We start from the raw sequence: 20903 nt of genomic DNA, 5'->3' as shown, positions 1-20903 counted from the left end.
ACTCTGGGTAGAAAAGCTTTAAACACCATCAGAAATTATAGAAATGAGGATATTTGGGACATTGTGGCATAGCAGATTAAGCCAACACCTGTGATGTTGGCATCCCATATGGGAACCACTTTGAGTTCCAGGTGCTCCACTTCTGAACCAGCTCCCTACTAATGGTCTGGGAAAAGCAGCAGCAGATGGCCCAAGTGCTTTGGCCCCTGAAGTCCACATGGGAGACACAGAAGAAGATCTTGGCTCCTGGCTTCAGCCTGGCCCAGTGCTGGCTGTTGCAACCATTTGTCGATTGAACCAGAAGATGGAAGAACTCTATTTCTGTAACTTTGACTTTCAAAATAAATAAATAAATTTTTAAAAGGGTGTGGGGGGGTGGTGGTGGTGAGATGAGGATGTCCTCTATTCCCCTTTGGTATATTTAAAGATGCTTGCTGATGCATGAAGAGCCTGACACAGCGGAACAAGAAAGTCTGCAGCAATACTGTTCAATAGAGCACATTGTGATGACAGAATTGTCCTCTATCTACACTGCCCCATACAGAAGCCACTTGCCTTGAGGCTACTTAGCTCTTGTCTTATGTAACCAAAGAACTAAATAATTAGTTTCCTTAATTTAAATGAACTTAAACAGCCACATGTGGCTAATGACTACCAAAAGTGGGCAATGATACTACAGGAGCAAAAGTTCATTGTTGTTAAAAATTTTGTTATTTTCTTTAGATTTTATGTATGCATTTGAGAGGTAGAGCTATGAACAATAATAGGGAGAGACAGAGAGAAAGGTCTTCCATCCGCTGGTTCACTCCACAAATGGCTGCAAGAGCCAGAGCTAGGCTGATCCAATGCCATGAGTCAGGAGCTTCCTCTGGGTCTTCCATGTGGGTGCAGGAGCCCAAGCTCTTGGGCCATTTTCCACTGATTTCCCAGGCCATAGGATAGAGTTGGATTGGAAGCAGAGCAGCTGGGACTAGAACTGGCACCCATATGGGATGCCGGCGTTGCAGGCAAAGGATTAACCTACTGCACCACAGGGCAGGCCCCTAAGAATTTTTTTTATTAATCAGAATAAAGCTTATTAAAACTGAAAAAAAGGAGTTGGCGTTGTGGTACAGCAGGCTAAGCTATGGCCTGCGATGCTTGCATCCCATTCAGGTACTGGTTCAAGTCCCAGCTGCTCCACTTTCAATTCAGTTCCCTGCTAGTATGCCTTGGAAATCAGCAGAAGATTGTCCAAGTGCTTGGGTCTCTCCACCCACATAGGAAACCTAGAAGATCCTGGCTTTGGCCTGCTCCAGCATTGCCTATTACAGCCATCCGAGGAGTGAACCTGCAGATGGAAGATCTCTGTCTCTCCTTCTCTCTCTGTAACAATGTCTTTCAAATAATTAAATAAATTTAAAACAAAACAAAACAAAAACTAGGAGCCACCGCTGTGGCACAGAGGGTTAAAAGCCCTAGCCTGCAGAGCTGGCATCCCATATGGGTGCAGCTTCGAGTCCTGGCCGCTCCGCTTCTGACCTAGCTCTCTGCTATGGCCTGGAAAGCAGTGGAAGATGGCCTAGGTCTTTGAGCCCCTGCACCCGCATGGGAGACGTGGAGGAAGTTCCTGACTCCTGGCTTTGGATCATCTCAGCTCTGGCCATTGCGGTCATCTGGAGAGTGAACCAGTGGATGGAGGACCTCTCTCGCTTGCTTTCTTTGTTAACTCTTTCAAATAAATATATCTTCAAAAAAAAACTAAAGAACAAATTGCCACTTGGACACAAATGTCTAAGGAAGGGCTTCTTTTCATTTAGACATTTAAGAGGTCACAGCTTTGTCTTTTAGACCAGTGTTCTTCAAACTGTTTTCTTTGTTTCTAATACTTGCTACCAGTGAAAATTTTGAGTGTCTCAAATATAAGTACATCTATTTATCTGCCAAATATGCCTGACGATCTGAATATTAAGTATCAATTTTTATAATTAAAAAATTAAAGATCAATAAATAAGTTATAATGTTTTCTGAGCTTCAGTGTCAACAATGGATATACACCATTCAGAACACTGATACATACAATGTATAACTAAGAGAACATAGCTTGCTTGATACCAAGTTACCCTAATTAAATGAGTGGCAAAACAAAAACAACAAAAACTCCCTCCCCCCACCCTCACACACACCAACACATATATACAAAAAATAATGATTATCATTAGTGTTAGAGTATCAAAACTTTAAAAAAACGGCATTACCTTATCCAGTTTATGAAATTTACATTTTATTTATCTGGTGATCCTACAGTCAAAGGACAACCTGGTTAAATGCAATATCTCACTATTATTGGTTAACTCACTCCCACCTCTCCATCATAAAAATAGATCATTTATTTATGATAATTATCACTTAAGCAGAAATTTCCAAAGTAATCATACAACTCATTTATCTAATAATTCTTCTAAATGATACCACACTATATATTAAGAAACTGAGACAAAGTATAATTGTTTTAAATTATCATTTCCCAATTTTACTTCAAACCATTTGATTTTCATAATTAAACAAAGTCCATTCTACCATTAGTAATATGCTATATTCTAATGGCACACCTTAACAGCTTCAATTTTTAATGTTTCCTTGTTTTAAAAAAAAAAAAAACTTCAACAACTTGTTTATTGATTTGGTAAGAAAAATGAAGATTTAAGTCTCACATACTTTCAAGAGTATATTTATACAGCTTCGCTGCTTCTTTAGCCTCTGAAAATCTGTATATCCATAAATGGTCAAATACAAAAAGTTAGCAGCATATGGAAGAGATCCAGAAAACAACTATAAGCTACTGCCATTCACAGAATCCAACTGTATCCTATCATTTGATTTTGCAAGTATCCTCGCGGGATTCATGGAAAACAAATTAGTTCAAGTTCAGGAATTTCAAACTTTTTTTAACAAATCTATTCCAAATGGCCATTTTCCCATGCACTTTCTTCAGGAAGGTCACATCAGAATATTTTATGGCATCACTCAGCGTTCTCTAAGATTAAATGCATAATTGAAAACCAAAGGAATGAATCAAAGGCATTTTTCAACTGTTTCTCCCAGAAAAAAAAATTAAACCAAACTCATGATATTGTTTACATAGAATTAATTCACTAGGGCCTCTTTTCATTTTCTAGACTCCAGCAATCCAAGATACTCATTTTTCTAATATTGTTCAGTTTTCCGATCTGAGGGGGAAATAAGGGGCAAATCATCAGTGTTTATTACATAGCTTAAAATCAAAAGACTGATAAATACAATAAACATTTTTAACTTAATGTTTATGAACCATTTATTAAAGTAAATGAGTCTTTAATTAAATATATAAAATTTTGAACAAAGGGTTAAGATTTTCTACCAACAGCTTACCTCTGGCCCACACTTACTCAGGAGGTGGCTCTACAACCAAAGCTCTAAAAGAGGAACAGTCTGAGAGATTCCACTCACCTCTAACACCAGAGCTATCTAAAATTATTATTCAATGACTCTAATGACAAACATTAGCTTAAAGTTTCATCATATTCCACAGGAAAGTGAAAAGGGAATGACCAACAGTATAAGGGTATCCTAAAAACTATTTTCCTCTTATCCAGACCAGAACTAGTTTTCTGAGAATAAAGCTGATCCAAAGTGTCCACCTATTTACCACCACCTACTTCTAAACCACTGCTCCTCGTTTCCCTGTCTCCTTACACTGAGACCTCTAATGGTTTGCCTTTTTGTTTTCATTCATTTTTTAATCCTCCTCCCAAACCTTCATTTCTTTTCCTTTTCAGCTCAGATCCCATTCTGGATTAACATATCCACTCATCTTTCTGTTCACTTATCATAAATTTCACAACCTTTCACCTCAGTATCTTTCCCAGTATGGTTCTTCCAAAGCCATCCAGCCACCCTTACCATGTCTGCTACTGTGCTCATCAAAGTACCTTACCTATACTTGAAGATAAGAGAGCATTCCCCATTTATCTGAATCAACCCTGAGCCTTTTCTACAGTTCAGTGGAACAGATCACATGCTTCCTAAAGCTAATTTCTTAACTTAAAGAGATCTTGTGGGGCTGGCACTGCGGCGTAGCAGGAAAGCTGCCACCTGCAGTGCTAGCATCCCTAACATATCCCGGTTACCACCATCCAGATCAAGATAACAGGACATTTCTAGCTCGCCAGAAGGCTTCCTTGTGCTTCCTCTCATTTAGCATTAATACTGACCCATGCCATCTTCATCCCCAGCATCCTCCCCCCACAAACAGATAAAAACTTTACTGATTTCTGTCTCCATAGATTAATATTGCCTCTTCTTAACCTTCAAATGCATATAGTAAAGTTTCTGATTTTTTTCATTGATGATTATGTTTGTGTTATATCAGGTAAACTTGTAGTTCTTTTTCATTGTTCTACAATACTGTTGTATGAACATATCAGTAAATAGCCCTATTTAGTATTTGTGTTTATAATTTTTTACTAATTGGACTTTTTTGTTCATGTCTTTTTGTAGACATAGACACTGACTGCTATTGTGTGTGTGCATAAAGATAGATTCTGGAGGTGAGAAAATGTGAAAGCAGTCGATTCTATTCCTAGAATACTTTGCTTTGTAGACTCACTGATAAAAACTTATAGCACCAAATTAGGAAACTGTCCTGTTAATATTGGCTCAGTTTTGATAATTTTATAAACCATCTACCTAACATACATTTGAATGCTTTTCATACCAGGTTTTGGGACTGTAGTCAAAGCTAGACCCAATGAAAAGTTCCTAAGGATCTCACAAACAGGTGAAAAAATATAGAGATACTATGATTCAGAGAGAAAGCTGCTAATAAGGTTCTGTAAAGATGACTTTGGCAAAGATAGATGTTACAGAACTTGTAGGGATAGAGAGCAAGATGGTAGAGGCTTGAGATGTGAATGGTAAGGTGATAGCTATAAAGGAAATGATGAGAAGGAATATCGAGAAGTGAGTGCAATAGACTGAAAGAGTGATCTGATTACTAAGGAGTCCGCCCTTAGAGATGAGAAATTGAAGGTGTAGAGGAAATAATGTAAACAGTTGTTAAGAATTCAAAAAGTGATGAGATCTATCTTTTTTTTTTTTTAAAGATTATTTATTTGATGGCTGGCGCCGTGGCTCAATAGGGTAATCCTCCGCCTTGCGGCATCGGCATACCAGGTTCTAGTCCCAGTCAGGGCGCCGGATTCTGTCCCGGTTGCCCCTCTTCCAGGCCAGCTCTCTGCTGTGGCCAGGGAGTGCAGTGGAGGATGGCCTAAGTGCTTGGGCCCTGCACCCCATGGGAGACCAGGAGAAGCACCTGGCTCCTGCCTTCGGATCAGTGCGGTGTGCCAGCTGCGGCGGCCATTGGAGGGTGAACCAACGGCAAAGGAAGACCTTCCTCTCTGACTCTCTGTCTATAACTCTGTCAAATAAAAAACAAAACAAAACAAAACCAACCCCAAAGGTACTCTTCTAAGTATCTTTTACTAGGCAGCTTCAGACAAATAAGCCATATGGCCTATATTGGCAACTTCTAAGTTCTTTTAATACTTTCATTTAACACATTTCTATGATGAAGAGATGGTTTCATTGAGCAATCAATCTGCCTTAGTTGCATAACTGGGACAACTATCTTGCTATGTCATACTTTAAAAGGAAAACATGGGGACGGCATTGTGGAGTAACAGGTTAAGCTGCTGCCTGTGATGCTGGCATCTCATGTGGGCACTGATTCGAGTTCTGACTACTCTACTTTCAATCTAGCTCCCTGCTAATGCACCTGGGAAAGCAGTGGAGTTTGGCCCAAGTTCTTGGGACCCTGCACCCACACGGGAGACTTGAATGAAGCTCCTGACTCCTGCCTTTGGCCTGGTCCAGCTCTTGCTGTTGCAGCCATTTGGGGAGTGAACCAGTGGATGTAAAATCGATCTCTTTCTCTTTCTCTCTCTCCCTCTTTCTCTAACTCTGCCTTTCAAATAAATTAAATAAATCTTTAAAAAAAAAAAAAAAAAACACAGCCGGTGCCATGGCTCACTAGGCTAATCCTCCGCCTGTGGTGCCAACAGCGCGGGTCCTAGTTCCGGTTGGGGCGCTGGATTCTGTCCCAGTTGTTCCTCTTCCAGCCCAGCTCTCTACTGTGGCCCGGGAGTGCAGTGGAGGATAAATCCAAGAAACAAGCAAAATAAACCCAAGAAAACTGATAATTTGTTGGGCCAAACATTCACAAAAGTAGATGATATAATAAAGAAATGTTGATCCATTTATTAAGAGCCAGTTAATCTAGTAAACTGAAATTCATTAAGTATCTATGGTACGGCACATAGGAAATAGAGCGAACATAGTTTGGCAGAGTACAAACTACATCAAACTGCTTGAATGTGAATCACATCTCTGCCACTCACCAGCTATTACCTCTGTGACTTACAAGCTACACAATCTCAGACATATCACCAACTCTCTGCCTCAATTTTGTCACTCGTAAAGATGATAATAATTCACTAAGTGCTGAGTTTCATTATTAATGTTTTCTTGGCATTATATTATACACTAGAACTACAAAGAGAATTCACCAGGTTCTTCACCAAAAAATTATTGGTAGATAGTGAAAACATAACCAATTTTTTTAACTGTTTCTGAACTTAGGACTCTACACGTTGGCGCTTGCTTGCTCTCTCTCTCTCTCTTCTCTCTGTGTAACTCTGACTTTCAAATAAATAAATAAAATCTTTTAAAAAAAGTACTCTACACTTTAAAAATTGCACAAAGTTACTGATCTTGAATGTAAATAGCTAAACTAAGAAAGTTATAAGTTTATTTTCTTACTGAGGATTAAAATTTTCAATACTGCTCACAAAATAAGCCATATAGGATCAATATTTTAGAGCATATGTTTACACATAATTTTTATGTATTAAGCACAAAAAGCCTAAAACAAAGATAATAATTTTGAATGCAAGAAATAGTTACTTTCCAAAATTAGCCCTCAGGGATCTAATGACTAAATTGCATCTTGCAGTTTGATACATACAAGGTTCTTTCAAGAATATCCAGGCTACTCTTCCATTTGGTATGCTAGGAATAATCACTACCACTCCTCCAAATTCAGCTTTAAGCATCACTTCCTCAATGAAGCCTGCTCCAGCCAGAACTGGAGCAGAACTGTTGTTCTCCCTCTTGGCTTATGAGCCAAATTATTCTATCAGTCCACCAACAAATTTTCAACCAATAGTTTAGAGCAGTGCTGTCAAACAAAAATGTAAAGTGAACTATGTAATTTTAAGCTTTTTTAGTAACCACTTTAAAAATAAGAAACGTGAAACTGTTTTGTATATAATAATAACCCAATATATCCAAAATATTATCACTGTAGCATATAATCAATATAAAAATATTAATGAGCTACTTTATCTTGTTTTATACACTAAGTCTTCAAAACCTGGGGTGGTATTTCACCTCAATTTGGACTGCCTTAAAAAAAATTTTGATTTATTTATTTGAAAGGTAGAGTTAGAGAAGGACAGAGAGGGTGATATCTTCGATTTACCAGTTCACTCCCTAAATGGCCACAATGACCAGGGCGGGGTTAGGCTGAAGCCAGGAGCCAAGAGCTTCATCCAGGTCTCCCCACGTGGGTGCAGGAGCCCAAGGATTTGATCCATTCTAATTGCTTTCCCAGGCCCATTAGTAGGGAGCAGCCAAGATTGGGATCCATGCCCATATGGATACCCACACTGCAGGTCGTGGCTCAACTCCTTGCACCATGGCGCTGGCCCCAGATTACCCTTATTTCTAAAACCCAGTCACATGTGGCTAAAGACTACTGTACTGAAAAGTGTAACTCTTCAGTATAATTTTTTGCTATTTAAAGCTAGCAGCATCAGCATCACCTGAGATATGCAGAAACTAAGCCCACCTCAGAACTATAAGAATAGGAACTAAATTTAAAAAGATTACCAGGTAATCTGAATGATATTGAAGATTGAGAAGCACTAAATTCGACCACACATAGCCAGGGAATCTTACACACTTGCTATTGCCATTCAATTATGTATTATCCAACTACTTACTATACAACAATAAAAATTGCCTTTCTAAGTTTTTCACTACACTGCCTTCTGCAATGGTAGAAATGTCTATGTCGATTGATATGGTGCCCCAAAAGGTAGTCCTTTACTATGTGTGGTTATAGAGTATCTGAAATCTGTGCTACTGATAAACTGCATTTTTCTTTTAATTTTAATTGATTTAGAAAAATAAAATTTAAATTTATGTAGCCATCTGTGGCAAGAGGCTGCCTCACTGAAGAGTCAATTCAAGGAGTATTATTCTGTTATGTCACAGTGTCATGAAGACAAATCTGACAGGTTCTAATCAAGGTAACTCCCCTGGTAAACTGTACCACCTATGTATGTTTTCTTTTTTAATTTTAAGCAGTCATGTATACCACTTTACGTTGGCAAAGGGCAAATCTGCCTACCTATAGGCAAATATAATGAAAGTCAGAACATGTGTTTTGTGTACTGTAACATTATTCCAGTTTATTATCAATCAACTTTAATAACATACATACCTGTACAGTTTTTTTTATTCTGTGAGAAGGACCTGGATACTCTGGAGAATACAAATCTGTGAGGAATAACGAGTTGATTAATGTTGACTTTCCCAGTCCAGATTCACCTAAAAGAAACGGGGAAAATCTGTTAAATTTGGTCATATTACCCACCTTAGATGTTCACCCACTGCTTTAATCAAACTTGCTTTTCACATATTCTTCTCAATGAGTCAAGGAAATGATATCAGAAAGCATACTACAAAGATCCTCTATTAGAATATGTATTTCACCTTCAATTTCCTATCTATTAGACTCAAATTTCTAAGGATCCTTTTCAGTTGTACAATTTCACCAACTCTGTTCTTCAAAAGTAATTTACTTAAATGCAATTATCTGCATTTTCTACAATCCTAGAAATTAAAATTGGTAATTATGAGAAGTCTTGTAGTTGGATAACATATTGCTGTTGCAATGATAAACAGTAAAGGTATATAAGTCTTTAATTTTAGATAATAATAAATTACCAAAGCATGAAACCTTTCAAAAAGGAGGGGAGCAGAAATCTGTTGATTCAAAGAACACAAAACTCTTAACCATGAAAGAAGCACTTCCCTGAGCCAGCATTGTGACACTGTGGGTTAAACTGGCACTTAATGCTGGCATCTCACACCGGAGTACCAGTTCAAGTCTGACTGCTCTGCTTCCACTCCAGCAAGTACATGGCCCAATCACTTAGGCCCCTTGCTATTCATGTGGGAGACCAGAATGGAATTCCTGGCTCCTGGCTTTGCATTGGCCCAGATCTGGCAATTGTGGTTATTTGGGGAATGAACCAGAAGATGGAAAATCTCTCTTTCTCTCCTTCTCCCTCTAAAGATTAATCTATAAATTCAAAAATTTCAACAAACACCAAGCAAGAAAAACTCATAACCAACACCAAATCACATAATCAAACTCTCAAAAGCCAAAGACAAAGAGAAAATCTTTAAAGCAGTGACAAAGAAGTGACCATTACGAGTGGGAGAGGGAGCGGGAGTTGGGAGGGTTGCAGGCAGGAGGGAAGTTATGGGGAGGAAAAGCCATTGTAATCCATAAGATGTACCTTGAAAATTTATATTTGCTAAATAAAAGTTAAAAAAAAAGTGACCATTACATAAGAAGGAATCCTTAAATAATATTATAAGCTGATTTTTACAGAAGAAACCTTGAAGACCAAAAGGTAGTAGGATGATACACTTGAAGTGCTAACTATCAAACAAGACTTTTCTATCTGGAAAAACAATCCATAAAAAACATGAGGTAGGGAAAATGGTCGGCGCCGTGGCTTAACAGGCTAATCCTCCGCCTTGCGGTGCCGGCACACCGGGTTCTAGTCCCGGTCGGGGCACCGATCCGGTCTCTGTTGCCCCTCTTCCAGGCCAGCTCTCTGCTGTGGCCAGGGAGTGCAGTGGAGGATGGCCCAAGTGCTTGGGCCCTGCACCCCATGGGAGACCAGGATAAGTACCTGGCTCCTGCCATCGGAACAGCGCGGTGCGCTGGCCACAGCGCGCCAGCCACGGCAGCCATTGGAGGATGAACCAACGGCAAAAAGGAAGACCTTTCTCTCTGTCTCCCTCTACTGTCCACTCTGCCTGTCCAAAAAAAAAAAAAAAAAAGTCAATACTATTAAAAAAAAAAAAAAAAAAAAAAAAAACCATGAGGTAGGAAAAAAATACACCCAGATCAACAAAAATTTAAGGGAGATCATCACCACTACACATATCTTACAAGAATCTTGAAGTGAGTCCTTCACAATCAAAGGAAAAGACCTTAGACAGTAACTCAAAGTATTATGAAAAGATAAAGATATCTATTAAATAGCCAGTATTACTTTACTTTCAGTTTCTAACTTCACCTTGTATTTTCTAAGATTTAAAAAGCAACTGCATAAAAAAACATAAATCTAGGTTAATAGGCACATAATATATAAAAATGTAAATAGTGACATCAGTAAGATAGAGAGAAGCAGAAAAGCATGAGGTAGTTTTTCTTTGTGATTGAAGTTAAATTGTTACAAAAATCAGAGTGCAGTAACTTTAGGATTTTACAGATAATCCATATGATAACAACAAAGAAAATGACTAGATTGTTTTAAAAAATAGAAATCAGAAGGAAATCAAAATGTGTCACAACGCAAAAAAGTAAAGGAGGAAATGAGGTATTAAAAACTGCATTTTTATAATATACAGAAGACAAAATGATGAAAGTTAGTTCTTCTGTATTACTATTTGTTACATGTAAATTGAATTCTCCAAAGGTATATATTGTCACAATAAATAAAAAACACATGATCCAACTACATGTTACCTATAAAAGACGCACTTCAGATAAAAGGAGACTTCTAGGTTGAAAAAAGATTTTCCATGCATATAGTAACAAAAAGGTATGTGAAAAAAAAATTTTTTTTTTTTTACACAGGGCAAGTTAGACAGTGAGAGAGAGAGACAGAGAGAAAGGTCTTCCTTCCGTTGGTTCACTCTCCAAATGGCCGCTATGGCCCATGAGCTGCGCCAATCCGAAGCCAGGAGCCAGGCGCTTCCTCCTGGTCTCCCATGCAGGTGCAGGGCCCAAGGACTTGGGCCATCCTCCACTGCCTTCCCAGGCCACAGCAGAGAGCTGGACTGGAAGAGGAGCAACTGTGACAGAATCCAGCGCCCCAACCAGGACTAGAACCTGGGGTGCCGGCATCGCAAGCAGAAGATTAGCCTAGTGAGCTGCACGCAGCGCCAGCCAATAAAAAAAATTTTTAAAGAAAGTATGTGCACATACTAACAGACAAGACTTAAGTCAAACATTGTTACAAGAGTCAAAGAAAGGTTTTATATACCAATAAAAGGTCAATTGACCAAAAACATGTAAAAATTATAAACATATATACACCAAACATAAGAATATCAAAATATGAGAAACAAACATATATAGAACTGAAGGAGAAATGGACAGTTCTCTAGCAATAATTGGAGAGTTCTATATTCCAATTTCTTTCCTTTTTTTTTTGACAGGCAGAGTGGATAGTGAGAGAGAGACAGAGAGAAAGGTCTTCCTTCTTGCCGTTGGTTCATCTTCCAATGGCCGCTGCGGCCAGCACATTGTGCTGATCCGAAGGCAGGAGCCAGGTGCTTCTCCTGGTCTCCCATGCGGGCGCAGTGGGCCATCCTCCACTGCCTTCCCGGGCCATAGCAGAGAGCTGGCCTGGAAGAGGGGCAACCGGGATAGAATCCGGCGCCCCAACCGGGACTAGAACCTGGTGTGCCGGCGTCACAAGGCGGAGGATTAGCCTGTTCAGCCACGGCACCGGCCAATACTCCAATTTCAATCATGAACAGAAAAACCAGAATAAGGAAACCTAGGACTTGAGCAATATTATAAACAACTTGACCTACCACAGATGCTAACAATAGCAGAATACACATTCTTCTCAGTTGTATATTTTTCAGGAATAATTAAAACAAGTTTTAATAAATTTAAAAAGATTAAAATCAAAGTATATTTTTCCCATCACAATGAAGTGAAAGTAGAAATCAGTAAGGACTGGAAGATTTACAAGTTTTTGAAAATTAAACAATGCACCATTAAACAATCAATGGGTCAAAGAAGAAATGACAAGGAAAATTACATTAGAATAAAATGAGAATATAGCTTGAGACAAATGAATAGAAAAACATCACATTCAAAACTTACGAGATGCAGGAAAAACAGTGCTAAGATGAAAAATTTGTAGTTGTAAACACTCATATAAAAAAGGGACACCTTAAATTAACAATCTACCTTTACATGTTAAGGTAGAAAAAGAAAAAAGCAAACCAAAAATCTGATGCATATACATGAAGAAATACTATTCAGCTTTTAAAAAGGCAGAAATTCTGCCATTTACAGCAAGATGGATGAAATATGATAAGTTAAATGAAATAATCCAGGCAATAGAAAGACAAATACCACATGTTCTCATTTATATACAAAACTTAAAATGGCAAACTCATTGAAACAGAGAGAAGAATGGTGGTTACCAGAAGTTGGAGAGTGGAGGGAGTAGAGGTATTAGCCAAAAGATAGAGAAGTCCAGTTAGAAGGAATATTCAAGAAATCTACTTTACAGATCATGGTGACTACATTTAAAATATACTTGAAAACTGCTGAGTAGATTTTTAAGTACTTTTACTACAAAATATAAGTATATAAGGTAAAACATATGTTTACTAGCTTGACTTACCTATTCCATAATGTACACATCATAAATACATACAATTTTTACCAAATACTGTCTATATGATACAAACGTAAATGTTTTCAGTTGAAAAGGAAAACTTTCCATACAATTTAGTACAAAGCAGCCTCTTTTCCCCATGAAAATATGATCTGCAGGTAAAACTAACTTCCCTAAAAATTGCTATTTTTTGAAAAGTCACCAAAAAAGGCCTCAAAAGTATAAAACCATTTCATAAATGAGCTGAATCAACTTTTAAGCCCCAGAATTATTAGCATTAAATTTTAGGTTGTTCACTTCCAATCTGAACTTTACTGCCATAATTAACTCAGAAAGGAATCTGATCATTTTCCTTAGCTAAGTTTAAAAAGGAAGTAGGCATGAATTTCATGTTTTAAGAATTATACTGGGGCAGGTGCTGTGGCATAGCAGGTAAAGTTGCCACCTGCGGTGCCAGCATCCCATATGGGTTCGAGTCCCAGCTGCTCCACTTCTGATCCAGCTCTCTGCTCTGGCCTGGAAAAGCAGTAGACAATGGCCCAGGTCCTTGGACCCTGCACTCGTGTGGGAGATTCAGAAGATGCTCCTGACTCCTGGCTTTGGATCAGTGCAGCTCCAGCCATTGAGGCCAATTGGGAAGTGAATCACTGGATGGAAGACTCTCTCTCTCTCTCTCTCTCTCTCTGCCTCTCCTCTCTCTGTGTAACTCAAAATAAATAAATAAATCTTTAAAAAAAATAATTACACTGTCATAGATGACTTAACATCTCTAAGGTTTTTCTCCTCCTTTACTATCATGGCAAAATAAAAACAGCATGATGTAACTATTTGTGTAGCTCTTTTTTCTAGGCTTGTCCTCATTCTATCAACAGTCATGAAGAGAAATTTAAACAAGTTATAGTTAATATATAAACAAAAATATGTAATAAAGTTTAGTAATTATCTAACCCTGAAGAACTCAAGCTCATGATTTTCCTGTTTAAGAACTACATTATTTGCCTTTTTTTTTTTAAATTAAACAGGCAATTCTCCCTTTAGGAAACAATGATTAAAGTTTTTCCCTTACCTCTAAACAGCATGTACCTTATCCCACTAAGAAACTTTGAAATGCCTTTACCTTTTTTAATGCAAATACCTATCTATTTTTTCACTTAAGATTACAATTATCCTCACTGGATTTTTTTCTGTATCTTTTAAAAGCTTAAAATTCACTATGTGAATACTCCCTTGTACATCTGATCTACAATTTCACTATAAGCAATTTTTTTAATATATTTTGCTATATTTAAATAAACTTCCACAAATTCCAACATACTGAAATCAGGGGCCAAAGCTTTCAAATTCAATTCCCAGGTGATAATCCCAAGGTTAGTTATATAACAAGAGATAGTTTATCAACTTTCTTTTTAAAGATTATTTATTCGAAAGGCAGAGCAACAGAAGGGGACAGAGAAAGAGATCTTCCACCCATTCGTTCACTCCCCATAATGGCTTCAACAGCTAGGACGAAGAAAGGAGATAGAAACTGCATCCAGGTATCCTGCGTGGGTGGTTGGGGCCCACACACTTGGGCAATCACCTGCTGCCTTCCCAGCATTAGCAGAAAGCTGGACCGGAAGTTGAGCAGCTGGTATTCTAGCACTGGGTACACAGGGTGCAGCTTAACCTGCTGCTCCAAAACACCAGCCCCACAAACCAAACTGTATTTTAGTATCAAGAAACTTTATCAACAGCCATAGAAATTTTGTAAGAAATTAGGAGCATGTGGAAAGGTTGTAATTTAAAGAAAAATAATTAATCTTACTTCACTAATTTATTCACTATAGTTTATATTTTGCTAGACAAATTCACAATGCGAACCATACAATATCTGGGTGGTAACTACCACAGTAAATACTTCAAAATCCACTTCCACATTGCTCATGTATAACTAAGTTCTCTAGTTTTCACCTCCATATTTATGCCTCCAGTTACTTCTAAGCTAGCTGAGCAAAATAAATCTTTTATACTGTATGTTATAAGAAAGAATTGTTCAATCTCCTTTATTCTAAGATACACATTTCCCCATCAACATTTCTCTAAATCAAATGTTTGATGATTAAAATAGTCAACTATGATATATTTCTTACCTTCTCCAAATCATATCTGATTATGTTTCAAAAGAGGTTATATCATTGCCCATTCAGATAAACAATGTAAGCCAAGTGATAGAAATCCTAACAAAAACTACAAAAAATGCTAGGGATTTAAAACGTCGTAACAGAAATGAAGAATGCTTCTGATGGGTTTATCAGTTGACCAGATATAGCTGAGGAGCCAATCTGAGCTTGAGGATTCTTCAATAGAAAAGCAAAAGAACAAACACTGAAATAAATAAAAATATCCAAGGACTGTGAAATAACTACAAAAGGTATAATTATGAGAATACCAGAAGGAAAAGAAAGAAAGGAACAAAAAGGCACTTCAAACAATGACTAACAATGCCCCCAAAATTAATATCAGACACCAAAGCACAGATCCCAGAAACTCAGATACCAAACAGGACAAATGCCAACAGAAGTACACCAAGGCATGTCATTTTAAAACTACAGGAAACCAAAAATAACAAATCCAGAGGAAAAAAGCACCCCATCTTATAGGGTAACAAACAAGAGTTATATTCAACTTCTCAGAAATCATGAGCAGGAAAAGATAGGAGTGAAATATTCAAAGCAGTGAAAGAACAAAACTATCAACCTAGAATTCTATGCCCTGTGAAATTATCTTTGAAAAATAAAGGAAAGGGCCAGCACTGTAGTGCAGTGAGTTAAGGCCCAGACCTACAACGTCAGTATCCCATATGGGCACCAGTTCAAGTCCCGGCTGCTCCACTACCGACTCAGCTCTCTGTTAATGTGCCTGGGAAAGCAGCAGAGGATGGCCCAAGTCCTTGGGCCCCTGCGCCCACATGGGAGACCCAGAAGAAGCTCCTGGCTCCTGGCTTCGGATCAGCTCAGCCCCTCCGGCCGTTGCAGCCATTTGGGGAGTGAACTATTGGAAGATTCACTCTCTCTGTCTCTACTTCTCCCTGTAACTCTTTCAAATAAATATAGTAAATCTTAGAAGAAAAAAAAAAAAAGGAAAAATAGGGCTTTCTCAGACAAAAAATGAGGGATATTGTTTTCTGTAGTCATGCTTTACAAAAATGTCAGAAGTTATTTGGGGAGGAGGAAACTTGTATTACAGGCATGAAAGATAAAATATGGATCTACAGGAGGACAAGAGCATCAGAAAGGGAGTAAGAAGAAGTAAAATAATTTTTGAGTAAACAAAAGTTCTGAGGACCCCAGCAGAAGGAACAGGCCATCAAGGAGGGAGGCGCCTTTCTCCGAAGGGAGAAAGGAACCTCCACTGTGATACGGCCTTGACTAAACAAGTTCAGAGTTGGTGAACTCAAGGGGCTTCCATAGCCTAGACAGCTCATGGCAAGAGCCTCGGGTGATTGCTGACGTCATAAATAAGAGTGCCAATTGTTAAATCAACAACGGGAGTCACTGGGTACATGCTCCCCACATAGGATCTCTGTCCTTAATGTGTTTTACTATAAAACTTAAAAACAACACTACTAATCGAACAATACCCTATACCTTGTGCAGTTGTGTGAGTGCAGTCTGTTGAAATCCTTGCTTAGTATATACTAATTTGATCTCTGTATATGAAGGTAATTGAAAATGAAACTCTATGAAGGGCGGGATGGGAGAGGGAGGGGGAGGGGGAGGACCGTGGGAGGGAGGGAGGTTGTGGGGGGAAGCCACAACAATACAAAAGTTGCACTTTGTAAATTCACGTTTATTAAATAAAATAAAAAATAAAAAAGTTTTGAGGAGTTAAGCAAGGAACAGAATCATATTTTGACCTGAATGGCAAACATGTCCTTAACCAGTATGGTCTATTTCCCAGACTTTGAGGAAGCCAAAAAATATGCTTCTTGCCTACTTACTCTTAATAGTGAGTGAAGGCCCCATTGCCTTTGTTGCACTAACAAAAATAAGGAATTTCAAATGCAAAAAGTAAAAGACAAATCCACTCAAAATTTAGAAGAAAGCCAAAGTTCAACAGCCTTTAATTTCCTCATACCAAGTTCTCTCCACCTATCCCCAGCAATAAATCTCACACCTGTCCTAGACCAAAATCAGAATCTCTTTAGCTGGCTGAATAAGTAAAAGAGAATTTTTTACAAGATACAATAACAGAGCTATTACATCCCTTCAAGAATAAGATTCTGATTCAGTGAACTATCTTTTTTTTTAAGTCACTAAGCAGGACTGGCACTGTGCCATAGTGGGTAAGGTTGTTGTCTGTGATGCAGGCAGGCATCCCATAAAGGCACCAGGGTGTGACCTGGCTGCTCCACTTGTGATCAAGCTCCATATTAACGGCCTGGGAAAGCAGCAGAAGACTGCCCAAGTACTTGGGCTCCCACCACCCACATTGAGACCTGGAAGAAGTTCCTGGCTCCTAGCTTTGACCTGGGCCTGGGTCATTGCCAGCCACTGGGGCCATCTGGGGAGGGAACCAGCAGATGGAAGATTTTCTCTCTGTCTCTCTCTCTCTCTCTGTAACTCTTTCAAAACAAAATTTTTAAGAAATATATAAAAAACAATCATTAAGCAAGTCTGTACAATTCTGTTAGTAGGCTACTGTGTTTGAATGATTATATTATGGAGACGGCTAAAATGTTATTCAAATAATGTTGGGTAAAAATGGAGTTTATAACCAAAGTCACCTTACTGAAGTCATTGTGACCATACTGACATTAAACAGGAGCTATAAAAACACAAGCTATTTTAGCAATGATTAATTTATAAAATATGGAATTTGATGGATATTATGGAAATAATTTGATAAAACAATTTTTATTTCCCAATTTTCCTGGGAAGCACCTCAAAGGTGTAATTAAACTCATCCCAACTTTCCCTATGCTTCTATAAACACCACTAAGCTTTATAAACACTTAAACCAAGTCATCTTAAACTTTTTTTCCAAAAGTAAAAAAAAAAAAAAAAAAAAAGATTGTTTAACTTATAAAGGTCTAGGGGAAAAGTACTGTATTAGAGATTAAAATGATTTTGGAACATCTTACCCAGTTCCACCAATAAACTGGTTTCATGACCTTGCACAAACCCAAACTTCAGTGAGTCAGTGTACTGATCAATAAAGTGTGGTCAACAGTATCTACAGTAACACAAATGCTGTTGTGAGGGATCTTATTAGAACTATACCTTGCCACAGTGGACACCTGAATCATAGGTAAATTAACAATGGGTAGATGTAATGAAAGTATTTAATTACCAGTCATGTTTTCTTACAGAAAAAAAGCACAATCACTAAGAATAAAGGTCAAAGAAAGTAGGCAGCCTAAACAAGGAGAAAAAAACATCTGAGATCAAGGCCACAGGAAGAGTAACATTAGCATATTAGTCCATTTTTTCCCTGGCTGGGTACTTTAAAGAAAAGAGATCTATTTCTCACAGTTTTGGAGGCTGAAAGTACAAACAGCTTAGCACCAACTCGAGAACGGCCTGGGCTATATCATTTCATCTACCATTGGAAGCCATGTGCACGAGAGAGAGATCACATCACAAGACAAGAAGCCAAAAGGTTGGGAGTGGCCAGACTTGTTCTTTCATAAAAATCCTATCCAGAGAATTTATGGATCCCAAGAGAACTACCTTAATCCCTTCCTTTCCAAGTGTACATCCCCAATGATCTAAGGATTTCCCAGTAGGCCTCAACTTTTTACTAACTTAATATTTTATTTATATTCTGACATATTAATTTATATTATAATCAAAGGCTTAATGTTCCACTAAATACAGTTAAAGTAGTTCAAAACATTCTGAACAATCTGCTGATTGATAAAAATTAATGTCTATTTTACATTTATTCTGACTTTGAAATGTAATGCTTTGGAGGGCCAGCGTTGTGGCATACTGGGTAAAGCTGCCACCTGCAACATCAGCATTTCATGTGGATGCCAGCTGGATTCCTGGTTGCTCCACTTCCCATCCACCTCCCAGCTAATGAGCCTGGGAAAGCAGCATAAAATGACCCAAGTGCTTGGGCCTCTGTACCTATGTGGGAGACTGGATAAAGCTCCTGGCTTCAATCTAGCCCAGTCTTGGCCATTGCAACCATTTCAGGGGTGAAACAGTGAATAGAAGAACTCTGTGTGTGTGTGTGTGTGTGTAATTCTGTTCTTCAAATAAATAAAATCAATCTTCAAAAATAATGAAATAATAAAAAGAAATGCAATGTACTATATATATGTATATAATCTAGAACAGAGTCATTAGCATTCCCTTTATCGGTATTTAAGGGGAAATAATTTGATTTAAACTCTTTTTTCTAGAGCACACTTCTGACACAGTGCTTAAGACACTGCTTAGGATGCCGACATCCCATTTCATTGACCTTGGGTCCAAGTCCCAGCTTCGCTCCCAATCTAGTGCACACCCTGGGAGGCAACAGATAATGGTGGCTCAAGTACTTGGGTCCATCCCAGCTATATGAATTGAGTTCTGGGCTCTTGGCTTAAGTCTTGTCCAGACTCAGCTGTTGCAGGCATTTCAGTAGTAAACCAACAAATAGAAGGTTATCTCTCTCTTTGTCTCTATCAATTCACCTTTTAAATAAATTTTTAAAAATCTTAGCTTTTCCTGTCCTTATTAAAACAAAATATAATCCTTATAATTTAAGATGTTAAATATTTTGTGAAAATTACAAAGCAAAAGTGACTAGAGTTTTAATAAAATACACATAACATAGTAAGTAGGTTTAAATAACCACAACTCTCTTGCATGTGGAGTCAAGTCCACCATCATTCAAGAATACTAAATTTTAATACTAACTTTAATGAAATGAGTGTCCATGACATGTACATGAGGTTTTGAACAATGTTACACTAACATTTATTTATAATCAAGGTCAGTTGCCTTCAGGTCCTTGGATTTGGGATCCATAGGATTTACAAAAGAAGAATCCAAAAAGTTTCCCAATTAAAGATACTTTCTTATCTTTGCTTTACTAGCCTCTCCTCAACTTAAAGTCATGTCTTACTAATATCTAGATTTTCAGTGACTTGAATAGTACCTGGCACTTTGTTAGAGATCAATAATTTATTATAAAGTAAGTGAATAAGGAATGCAAAGAGAATCTTTGCCTTCAAAACTTTAAATATGGCAGGAGGCATAAAGTATGCAAACAACCATAATACAAGGCAGAATTTGATTAAGATCATGAATTCGACACACAAGAGCAATGGAATTTCAGAAAACAGAAATCACACCAGCCTGGAAAAGAAGGCACATTTCGAAATGAGACTCTGAAAGAATATTGTTTCAGTAAGCATTTCAACTTGCTGGAATACTTGTAGGTAAAAGCGGTCACTTTTAGCCCATCTTACGATAAAGATGTGGAAAGGAGAAATTATTTTTAGAAACAGTATGTTTATCTGCTTTGAAGAGATTTGACCATATTAGAACTGAGGCAAGAGGAGAGCTGGTGACCAAATTGCAGAGCTCTTCCATCTTGTTCCTCACATTTCTTCCGGTATTTTTCCTGGGTTTTGATCTTTGCACAAATTCAATTCCTAATTTAATCAGAATACAAGTACATGACCTGAATCAAGATACTTATTTTATTAATTAGAACAGCACTTGATATAAAAAGTACCTCAGATGTTATCTATTACTAAAATACAGGTGTTAATTTTAATTGAAGTACAGACAGCACCCAACTATAGTTCTTACTTATATAAGCTTATAAACTACTTCTTTTTATTTTTTTAGATTTTTTAATTTACTTATCTGAGAGGTAGAGTTACAGATAGTGAGAGGGAGAAACAGAGAAAAGGGTCTTCCGTCCATTGGTTCACTCCCCAAATGGCCGCAATGGCCGGAGCTTCACCAATCCAAAGCCAGGAACCAGGTGCTTCTTCCCGGTCTCCCATGTGGGTGCGGGGGCCCAAGCACTTGGGCCATCCTCCACTGCCTTCCCAGGCCATAGCAGAGAGCTGGATTGGAAGAGGAGCAGCCAGAACTAAAACTGGCACCC

At 38.1% G+C, this 20903-nt stretch overlaps 1 protein-coding gene across 1 annotated transcript in view; it reads right to left on the bottom strand.

Annotated features, from left to right (window-relative positions):
• Positions 1-20903, bottom strand: part of SEPTIN7 (septin 7) — a 67092-nt gene that overhangs the window by 30007 nt on the left and 16182 nt on the right. Inside the window, exon 3 of the mRNA XM_062179557.1 lies at positions 8585-8691. Within this exon, the coding sequence (XP_062035541.1) occupies positions 8585-8691 (107 nt within the window). The remainder of the gene's footprint in view (positions 1-8584; positions 8692-20903) is intronic.

Source organism: Lepus europaeus, chromosome 20 (genome assembly GCF_033115175.1).
Source record: "Lepus europaeus isolate LE1 chromosome 20, mLepTim1.pri, whole genome shotgun sequence".
Taxonomy (NCBI): domain Eukaryota; kingdom Metazoa; phylum Chordata; class Mammalia; order Lagomorpha; family Leporidae; genus Lepus; species Lepus europaeus.
The sequence above is the reverse complement of the archived record's forward strand: the minus strand, read 5'-3'. Positions and strand labels throughout refer to the sequence as shown.